Here is an 11,129-nt window from a genome sequence, read left to right on the forward strand (position 1 = left end):
CTTGAACAGAATTTGAACCAGGAGATGAAATTACTTTAATGAAGACGATTTTTACAAAACATTAAATGTATTGAAATGAAAACGCAGACATGGAGGAAACATGAAAGCTGCATGCGATACTTTAATTTTCTGCATTTCAGTTCCTGTTTGTGTTGCTTATAACATCTGTAGTTATTAAGAACAGACTGTCAAGTACCTAGATCAGATTTAATTACAAAAAGACGTTTTTAATCATGTGTAAAGCTCGTAAAACAGTAGACACATCGTGAACAAAAGTTAAAAGTCATGGTGAATTATCATTTAAACACTTTGTGGCATCAAAAACCTGTCCTGAACACATGAACCCGTTTAACAGTCCCGCTAAGCGGCAATATAAATCCTGCAGGCGATGAAAGACTTCACTGGTTTGAAGTGTGCAATAAAATCCATTTCATATCTATCATCGCTGTTACAATAATAATTATAATAATGACAATAAAAGGTTTGCTGTGTGAGCTAACTGGCAAGAGTTGAGGCAAAAAGTAAACAATTAAAACTGGCAAGATGTGTGACAGAAAAACATTCAAACACAAGTTATTCTGCAAAGTTCAAAAGTCAACGACAACCACAAGAATCATAAAGAGTGAAAGTGTTTCAGGTAACATCTTAAAAAGGCAAGTGTCGTGCAGTATGTTGGATTAATACTTTCTTTTTGTAAGTAACCTGCTGTACCCTGCAGCTGAACGTGTCATATCTTCAGGTAACAGTGGGTCCAGTCTCAGGTGAGGATAGTGTGGCATCTTTCAGAGCTTCATTGAGTCAGAGAGGTGAAGTGCATCAATAAAACACCTTTAAACGTGTCGGCTCGTCCGTTCACGCCTCTGTTGCCACGACAGCTGAATTTCTGGCAAACAGCGTGGTGAGCAGAGAGTCCGGCTTCTTCGTTTTTCTTGATCTCCTCCTACAACGGGCAAAAGAAGTTAACAGTGAGTCCACCATCTGATTTCATCCAACATGTCGCTCTGCGTTCATTCACTCACACTTTAAGCACCAGGCCGACGCACAGCAGCACAACCAGCATGGCAATGATGGCAATGGCGACATATACGTAGACCAGTACCAGGTCCGGTTCTGGTTCAGGGACAGCTTCTTCTTCTAAAACAAACAAACACAAGATTTATTTACAGGCTGTGTATCAATGAGCCTTACAAAGACACAACAATCGAGGCCGTGCTGTTACACTGAATATCAGCACGCAGTGACTCCTCGATAATCACAGTGTGCTGATATTCAGTATAACAGCACAGGGAGCTTTAGTTCACTTTAAACTGACAATATGTTTATTTTGGAACGTTCTGTCAACACTACAGCAACACTAGGCAACTGTTAAGTATGATAAGGTTGTCTGAATGTTAGTTATTGGTTGATTGGTTGTGTATTGATTACTGACGGTGGCTGATCAGGTTTATTATCAGCTGATCGTGTTTAGTTTTTTACAGCAGGAAACGTTTGTTACAATCTCAGATGACGAACAACATCAATGTAACGTTAACGTAACATTAATATTAGAATAGCTGTAGTTTAAAGTCTCAGTGCTGTTATTCTCTATATCAGCACTCATCAACGCCTCTTGGCCAATCAGATCACTCGGTCTGAGCTAACTGTTAAATAAATGTGTTTTCATCTGAAGTCTTGACGTGTGCTGGAAAACTGAACAATAGAAAATATGTCACGCAACATTAACAGACTGAAGTACAGGATTAAAAAATGACCTCAAACTGTTTCCAGCCTCGCATTAAGCTCCATGTGTACTCAAACATCACAGTGTTTCACACACATACTTTAAAGTTTTCTTATCTTAACCTCAGGCAAAAGTTTGTCAGTCAGTGTGGGGCACGGTACAGGATAGATCTCCAGAATCGACTGTTTTGAAAGGAGAAATAAGTTTGACAGAATATCGAAGCTGTGAGAGAAATGCACACATTTTAATTTTTTTATGGTTTAGAAGAAGTTTGAAATCTATAAGATGTCTGGAGGTCAGTTGTGACTCTCATCATTTAAAATGTTCATCATGCTCAGAGGAAACAGCAAGAGGCCTGATGTTGACACCTGTTGGACACCATGTGAGATCCAAAAAAGAGACTCACAAACTTTATTCTGAAAAACTTCAAATTAGAAAAACAGAGTTTCAATTTTTATCCTGAAGCTGCAGCAAACATTCGTTACATTTCATGAATATCGACAAAATGAACATCGACGTCGTCCTCGACATTTCAGAGTGGAGACAGAATCCCAGACTGAGTTTCAGACAGACAGACGGACAGACAGACAGACAGACGGACAGACAGACAGACAGATGGACAGATGGACAGATGGACAGACAGATGGACAGATGGACAGACAGATGGACAGATGGAAGCTTTAGTGACTTTAGCTTTAGTTCAGATTTCCTTCGTTAGCTGATCACACACTAAAGATTTAAAAACTAGATTTTCACAGTCGGAACTTTAAGATAATCCTTCATCCAGATCCTTCATCCAGATCCTTCATCCAGATCCAGATTCCTTATCTGTCCTCCAGAGGACCTGAACAGCTGGAAACATCTGTGAACATGGAACAAATTAGAACATTAACAGAAGTTATTTTTTCCTAATGTTGAAATAAAACACAACATCTAACAGTAAAGATAAAAATATAACAAACATTTAATATTTATATATAATATTTATATTTCATTCAAATGAAATCTTCAGCTCTGAAAATGATTGAAATAATAAACTCTCATGTTTCTCAGTATCATAAAATCAGAATTAGAAATATTAAACTTACTCTCTGACATCGTTGTCTTCCAGCTGACAATCCACAAAGTTAATGAGACTTGACGTGACGACGAAGTTTTGTTGCTTCAAACAAAAACAGTTTCTTTACAGCTCAGTGTGTGAAACATTTAAAAAGACGGTGAGCTGAAATAATTAGAAATAAATAAAAAGAACTTTATGAACGCTCGTTATTGGGACGGTGCTGATGACTCAAGTTTGTTTGCTGATGAAATGATGAAATGAACTTCATTCATTAACATGTTTGGACGGTCCGTTACCTGGGTAACACGCTGGCTGGCTCCACTCGCTCCAGAAGCTTCTGTCGGCACAGTACCTGGACAGTTTGGACCGAACCCTGAAGCAGCTTCTGTCTTTGTCGTGGACAGACGTCAGAGCGAAGCTCGTCTGTTGGACGTTCACCTTTTCCTGAAAGTTACAAAGTTTCACTCAGATCAGTTTGTGAGGACAGCACAACCTGCAGCCAGCCCCGAGTGGACGTTAGAGGAACTGCAGCTTGTTTTAAACTGTTGAAATCTGTGAATGCTCTCGGTGATAAAGGACTTTCAGGTGCTGCAGATTCTGTTGCAGGTTTAACTTAAAAAAAAAGATTTTTGGCCTTTTCAAGCGAGAGAGACAGAGAGAGACAGAGAGAGACAGAGAGAGAGAGAGAGAGAGAGAGAGAGAGACAGAGAGAGACAGAGAGAGAGAGAGACAGAGACAGAGAGAGAGAGAGATGGGAACGACATGCAGGAAAGAGCCACAGGTCGGATTCGAACCCTCGGCTTCCACAGCACAGACTGAGCATGTTTAACTGTTAAAGTTTTTTCTGTGGGTGGGTTTTGTCACTTTTCTCCATTTAAGCCGTCTGAACACAAAAGCTGCTTTATTGGATTTCTGGGAAAAGGGTTAAGTTGGCAGAACCAGATGGACGTGTCGGGTCATCCCTACCGACTTCATCTTTCCATCGGGGCCCTCTTGGTTCTGTTCTACCTCCCAGTCCAGACAGTGTCCAGGAACTCTGCCGGCAGGACGTTCCCACCGCAGCTGCAGCTGATCTGCTTCCACGTGCAGATGCAGCTGTGCTGGTTCCGGCTTCACTGCAGAAACACAAAGACGGATCACAGGTGTGACGGGAGGCCGGAAAGAAACCAAACACGGGCTGAAGATGAACATGCACGTACCGTGGTTCTGGATCTGCAGGGAGAAGAAGCTGGGTCTGAGCAGCCCGTCAGGAGACGATCCGTTCACACAGAAGTTGATATCAGTGAAATCAGGGAGAGGTTTGTCCGTGAAGTCACAGCCGCTCCTCACGCCGCCCAACATGATGTACTTGGGACATTCCTCGGCATGGTCCAGTTCACGGTGCCTGCAGAGGACACGGAGACACCAACAAAGTTACTGAGCCTCACCAGAAGGTCCGACATCCTGCAGACTGAAGACCAAACGGGCTCACGACTTACCAGAAATAGAAACTCTGCAGCGAGTCGGCCGGCGTCTTCGGACTTCTTCTCCACCTGCACTCCAGGTGCTTCATGTTCTGGTACACGCAGAGGAAGTCCTGGACTTCAGTACCCACAACACCTAGCGGTAGAAAGGTCAGCGTCACTTCAAACATTTCTCATTCTGATGTTTTCACTCAGTGAAAGGTTCTGGACCGACCCGTGCCAGCAGGCCTCCGGACCACTTCAGTGTAGTTCTGGCTCTTGATGACGGTGCTGTTGGTGCACGGCCCGTCCAGTAAGGTGTAGACTCGGACTCTGACGTCCTTCATCAGGTCAAACTGAGCTCGGTACGACCTCCTCGCCGTCCTGACGGCCTGCAGAGCCACACACACACACACACACACACACACACACAGACACACATACATACACACACACACACACACATGCACACATCTGATGATCTCGTGTGCATGTGTGTGTGTGTGTGTGTATGTGTGTGTGTGTATGCATGTGTATGTGCGTGTGTGTGTGTGTGTGTATGTGTGTGTGTGTATGCATGTGTATGTGCGTGTGTGTGTGTGTGTGTGTGTGTGTGTGTGTGTGTGTGTGTGTGTGTGTGTGTGTGTGTGTGTGTGTGTGTGTGTGTGTGTGTGTGTGTGTGTGCTCGTGCACTTACACTCCAGCTGCCTGTGTTCGTGTTGAAGTATTCCAGCTGATACACACACCTCGCGCACTCCGGCGTGAGGTTCCTCACAGCGGCTGGGACGCTCCACGAGATGTCCAGGTGTCCGAGGTGTCCCGGGTCTGAGATGAGCAGGTCCTCAGGAGGATCCACTGCAGGTGACCCTGCTGTTCACACACAGGTGTGTGTTAGTGTGACACGGACTGAGACATCAGAAATCACACGATGAACAAAAAACATCTGCGCGCGCGGCACTTTGGAGACGTTTACGCACAGCCGCGCGCGCACACCGCGCGCAGTCCACAGGTGAAGACGAACGACAACCGACCTGTCAGCGCGAGGCACTGAACCACCGTCCCCCTCCAGGTGAGCGCCAGCAGCATCAGGTGAGTGAGGCTGAGCTTTCGCGCCATCAGATGATCCAAAAGTGGAAAAAGTCAAAATAAAAGACGACGAACGAGCTGCAGGAAGAGAGCGAGAGAGATCCACATCAGACGGAACCAGAACCAGGACCAGAACCAGAACTCCCAGAGAGCTGTGAGGCTGCGCGCGCTGCTGCAGCTGTTTCCCTCCGCAGGTTCAGGCACAGTTTAAAGACTGACGGCGCGCGTGGGTGGACTCGCGCTCTTATGCTGCGGTCACGCTGCTTCCGGTGGGCTTCACCTCTGCGTTCCCGCGTGTCGCTTCATGTTCGGCTCCACACTCACGATTCCACGGAAAGCGTTTGGCGCCATTTCAGGATCACGTTTGTCTTCAATGAATCAGTGAAGAAGAAAACAGCTGACTACTGTTACCATGGAAACATGTTACCTGACACCACAGTCACCTGTGCAGGACAATGAGCAGCTTGTGCTGCTGGAATGACTCATGCTGACCTCAGAACACCTGACTGACCTGCGACCAGGTGAAGGTGTCTCTGTCACACTGCACCAACTATGAGTCTATCTGAGTCACTGTTTGCTGATGGGGGCCGGAGCCGGTGTCGTGCCAGAACCGGAGCTGTGCGGGCAGCAATGTAACCAGGCTCAGCAGCTTCTACGGACACGATGGCAGAGGAGCAGAGAGTGAAGAGGACGCTGATGAAAATATTTTATGGAGGAAATGTTTTCTGGTTTTCCCTCTGATGTCCTCCGGCTGCTCCGCCTCAACTCTCTGTGATTTACAGAGTTTATGATGGACAGTGAAGTAAACTGCTGACAGCTGTAGCTGCTGTTAGCTCAGTCCGTCAGCTTGGCGGTGAGCTCAGAGCGACGGGTACCCGTCGCTCTGAGCTCACCGCCAAGCTGACGAACTGAGTGTTTGTACCAACAGGCGTTATGGACGACCAGGAAGAAGAAGAGGAGGTAACCAGGCTCAGCAGCTTCTATGGACATGATGGCAGAGGAGCAGAGAGTGAAGAGGACGCTGACGGAGGAAGCTAAGAAGAGAAAAGGAGAGAGTGAGCGAGCAAGAAGCCGCCGGACAAGAGTAAATGTGGGACTGACTTTTAGTGGTTGGTGAGAGCTTGGTGAAATAAAAGGCTGAAAGACAGACGCCGAGCTGGGCTGACTGCTGCTGGACTAGGCAGTGAGATCAGCTGCTGCAGGGTCTGGTTCTGGTTCTGGTTCTGGGCTGACTGCTGCTGGACTAGTCAGTGATATCAGCTGCTGCTGGGTCTGGTTCTGGTTCCTGGCTGGATCGAGCTCTGGATTTCTGGTGACCAGCTGTTTTCAGGACGCCTTTCTTTCACCACTTCTGTTTTCTTTCCAACTGGACTTTCTCACGTCGTCCACAGACCGTGGACTCCCAGCGGTGTTTTTTTTGGAGGCGTGCTTCCTGTGACTGTGGACTCTGACTCATCGGACTGTGGATGGGTGGAAACCCAAAGAGTCTGACTGTGGTTAACAAGGCGGAGAAGACTGAAGTCCTTATCGCTGCTTCACGATGCCAACACTTTGAAAAGTCTGAAGTTTAATTTCAGTTTGCTCCAAATAAACTGAAACCTGAGACGAACTGAATCTCACTAAATTGTCCTTCCTGGCTCCCGTACATTCATTTCAGTCAGCATGAAAAAGATAAAAGAGACTCGAACCTACGAGTGACTGCAGACAGGTCCAGCTCTTCATGAAGTCATCATGTCACACTGTGGTTCAATAGGTGGCACCATGCCAAGAAACCAAAGAAGAAGAAGAAGGCGTTCCCACAAGAAGTTCATGTGGAATCGTGTCGGATCAGAACATGTCAGCTTTCAATTCATCTGCAACAATGATTTGGACCACCAGGAAGACGATTAAGCAATGTTTCTGTAATAATGTTTTCCCAGCTGAATGTGACGTGACTTTGAAACAGAGACCCAGAGGCGCCAAAGGTTCAGGACGTTCAAGGCGGCTAATCCAAGAAACTCGATCAGTCAGAACCATCAACCTTTTCAGGAAGGCAGCCATGAGGTTGGAGAGACCGGTGGATCCACTTGGAGAAACAGCCGGAGCAGGTGGCACTGCTCGGGACCAGAACAGTCTGAGAGGGATTGGACAAGGAGGGCTGACCCGGAAGCTTGAACCCGAAGCCTCCATCAAACCGGTCCAAAACCTGGATGAAGTGACTCAGATGGGCACAAAGGAGGAAGTACAACACGGCGAGGTGAAGGACTAAGGATTAGACAAGGAAAGGGGCAAAAGACCAAAATAGACTTAATATCTTAATAGCCTCTATACTTCAATGTTTTATTGCTTCGCAGGAATCTGTGCCAACAATTCCTGCGAAGCAATAAAACATCGACCCAATAAAAGGTCAACGTTATGGAAGAGGCAGGATGTGGTGAGAAGATCATACGAGCTGAGCCTGAAGAGGACCGAGCTGAAGGTCGATTCCTGCGTACTGCTCTGACATACTATAATTAGCACGTTCCCACAGCTCATTAGATTTTCCGTGCTGACCTAAATTCATGTTTGAGGAGCATAAATTACAGCTGAGCTCTGCACGAGCTCAGACATCACATGACAAGACGAGACAGAGCTGCAAAGAATTTCACTTTATTTCATACGAAGCACGTTTGTCTGTTCGTCTTTAAGAAATCCGTTTATACAGATGAAATGTACACAGCGTCGGCTTCAGGCGGGTCCTTGCATGCATGCGACTCGTTTCAATTACAAAAACTTTATGTACATGTTTAAATTTTCTTGGCAGTGTCGTTTTCAGACATGACTCACTGTCTCACGTTGTTCTTTGGATGACACAACCTGTGCAGGTAAATCAATTCAAGGCTAATTACAGCTGAAGGTGTAATTAGTGCAACAATAATCACACAGTGTCACGCAAACACCATCCCGACATTAACCTGACCCTGAATGTAATTCCATGGGTTTAATCCCATAGTTTTCACAAGGGAATTGACACATTAGGGGCTTTACACATTATACCACAGAAATGTTCCAAAACCACAGTTCCTATGTGCAAAGTGTGTTTAACGTGCAAACCAGCACGTTTCACGTGACTCTGCACATATGAAATGTGTTTTCTCTGTAAGGATGCCAGTGTTAGACAGTAAACTAAGACGAGGCTTCAGCAGTAAGACGATAAATCAGTGGGACTTTTCTTCATTAACAAGGAAGTTGAAACACAATGAGTGATTTCACAATAAAACGATGCTGATTCTTCACTTGAGATTGATCCATCTGTCTCCTGTGTTGACAGCTGACATATTGGTTTTGCTCAAACCCTGAAGGCGACAATAAAAAAGGCAACATGACTGATGACGTGAGAAGAGAAAACAAAGATGTTTCTCGTCACCTTTGAGGGTGTAAAGTGACACAGACCTGCGGGAAACCACACACTGATGGGGAGCTGGCTCACACAGGAAGTATTGCATTGCATTGGTTACGTGTTTGTTACAGATGAATATGAATTTGAGCACTTGATTTCCAGCGAGTTCCAGAACGTCTTGGTTACATTCAGGCACCGAAAAGACTTTGTTCGGTTCAGACAGAGAGAGACAGGTTTCTCTGCAACAAAACAAAGATCTATGTGCACGTACCAACACGACTGTGGAGTAATAAACCAAGACGGCTTCATAAAGGAAACAAAGCGGCCCAGATGTTACATGTCCAGACAGGCAGCGGGTTAATATGGACAGAAGAAAAACTTCCAGACACAGTGAGTCACTGATAAAACAAAATTAGAGCTCAGGGTGTGTGATGATCATAAACACTCAGCTCAGCGCTCACATGCAGACTGAACTACAACACATCTCATTCTGTTGCTCAGCTTATGTGATGCTAACTTAGTGCTGTGTGCTACAGATTTTACACCAACAATAAATGAGGGGGAATGCTGACTGTGGGTAGCCAGAGCTGGTGTCGTGCCAGAACAGGAGCTGGGCGAGCAGCAATGTAACCAGGCTCAGCAGCTTCTATGGACATGATGGCAGAGGAGAAGAGAGTGAAGAGGACGCTGACGGAGGAAGCTAAGAAGAGAAAAGGAGAGAGTGAGCGAGCAAGAAGCCGCCGGACAAGAGTAAATGTGGGACTGACTTTTAGTGGTTGGTGAGAGCTTGGTGAAATAAAAGGCTGAAAGACAGACGCCGAGCTGGGCTGACTGCTGCTGGACTAGGCAGTGAGATCAGCTGCTGCTGGGTCTGGTTCTGGTTCTGGTTCTGGGCTGACTGCTGCTGGAGTAGTCAGTGATATTAGCTGCTGCAGGTTCTGGTTCTGCTGTTAGACTCACCACAGTGAGAGTTTTATAGATGAGACTGAACATGACAGCTGCCTGACAGGGAGATAAATATGAATTTATAATTCTGACGTGATCCATAAAACAACAGGGTGTGATAAATGTGTCACCACAGAAGCCTTCAACATCTTTTATGCTGTCAACACCTCCAATGCCAAATCTTTCAAACTTTGTGTCAGGATGTTGAGCTGCACTGCACCTGAACAGGTTTCAGGGTTAAGACAACATATAAATAGAAAACACACAAATAAATACATAAATAAGTTCATTTCCCTGAAATAATGAATCACATCAGAAAGCACATCCAGCAGTGTCCTGGCAAAACGATAAGAACGGGCCATGTGTGGAAGCAGCACCGGACCCTTCAGGACCTGCAAAACAATAAAGTTCAGACTGCTGTGCGTCCATCGTGGCACACCCGTGATCTTCAGCCGTGAGCAGGAAGGAAGTAGAAAAGCTTTAGAAAATACAGAAACCGTGCATGTGCAATGAAAATCTAGAAAACAGGACTGTGGCGCTTCGAGCCGCAGACGAGCACATTTCTTCTCACAGTGGTCAAACGTCACGTCCGATCTGCTGCGAGCAGAGAAAAGGAACTGTGCGTGATTTATACAATAATTCAAATGTGAGGAAATCCGACTGCAGCGTGAGCCGATGTAAACACGTACAAACCAGAACAAATTCAAAAATGAATTTTCATGTGAGAAATAAAAAGCAGAGAATCTCAAAGAGTGATGATGAAACTCCTCGAGGTCGCTCAGTTGGTCGGTCGGCGTCACATATCTGCGTCTCCTCAAAGAGGGTGGAGGTCTTCCTGCAGACACGATGTCTTATCTGTCTCTTCTTGGCGAGTCCAAAGTGATGGGAGGGACAGGATACAGGTGAATGATGGACAGGAAGTGGGTGGTGGCTGACATCATATAAAGAGACAGAGGTGTTTCTCCTTCCTGTCTCCTGGTTCAGTCAGACAGAAGTAAGAAGTTCCTGCTGGGTCCTAGCCCATGTTGGGCTCTCTGGTCTCTGCCGATGGGGACGTGGGTTCGGTCCGGTGAGAAGGAGACGACTGGATGACGGCAGGTTTGGACGTGACGTTCAGGACACGTGACGTTTAGGACACACGTCAAACGGCGGAGAGCTGCGTGGGCTTGGATGGAGGCAGATCCAGCAGAGCCTGGACCGTCACACCGACCTTCACCAGGCCACGCTCCTCCAGGATGTGATGCGGCAGACACAGCTTGTCCTGTCGGCAGAGACACGGCGTTAGTTACAAAAGATTGATGTGCTTTGATGAGCATCACGTTTAATTCAAAGTTAGTTTATTTTAACAAGTGCTCGTGATATAATGATGATATGATATAATGATAAAATCGTCTTGATATATATCGTCAGTCAACACACAAGAAAAACAGGTGAATTGAGTCAACAAAGACGCTTCTGCTCTGGAGCCATGAATGATACTGTTACTACTCTTAGAAGATATAAAAACATAAATATATA

General features: G+C 45.9%; 2 protein-coding genes across 6 annotated transcripts in view; both read right to left on the bottom strand.

Moving 5' to 3' along the window:
• il13ra2 (interleukin 13 receptor, alpha 2) lies at window positions 1-5,866 on the bottom strand. 5 transcript variants are annotated; one of them, XM_019278033.2, is made up of 9 exons: window positions 5,200-5,861; window positions 4,920-5,089; window positions 4,458-4,614; window positions 4,259-4,379; window positions 3,980-4,164; window positions 3,747-3,895; window positions 3,077-3,224; window positions 1,020-1,134; window positions 1-940 (listed from the first exon to the last, which is right to left on the bottom strand). In XM_019278033.2, exons 1-9 carry the CDS (start codon window positions 5,336-5,338, stop codon window positions 853-855), a joined length of 1,272 nt encoding a protein of 423 aa, XP_019133578.1. In that variant the 5' UTR covers window positions 5,339-5,861; the 3' UTR covers window positions 1-852. The 5 variants fall into 5 exon arrangements, with proteins under 5 accessions (XP_019133578.1, XP_019133579.1, XP_010749420.2 ...); XM_019278034.2 differs by having other exon boundaries at window positions 5,254-5,850; XM_010751118.3 differs by having other exon boundaries at window positions 4,920-5,092; window positions 5,254-5,848.
• Window positions 5,867-9,505: 3,639 nt separating this feature from the next.
• The window catches only part of lrch2 (leucine-rich repeats and calponin homology (CH) domain containing 2), a 36,339-nt gene continuing 34,715 nt past the window's right edge, over window positions 9,506-11,129 (bottom strand). Inside the window, exon 22 of the mRNA XM_027273740.1 lies at window positions 9,506-10,872. Within this exon, the coding sequence (XP_027129541.1) occupies window positions 10,753-10,872 (120 nt within the window). The 3' untranslated portion in view covers window positions 9,506-10,752. The remainder of the gene's footprint in view (window positions 10,873-11,129) is intronic.

The sequence above is a fragment of the Larimichthys crocea genome, chromosome XXII, assembly GCF_000972845.2.
Source record: "Larimichthys crocea isolate SSNF chromosome XXII, L_crocea_2.0, whole genome shotgun sequence".
In the NCBI taxonomy this organism is placed as follows: domain Eukaryota; kingdom Metazoa; phylum Chordata; class Actinopteri; family Sciaenidae; genus Larimichthys; species Larimichthys crocea.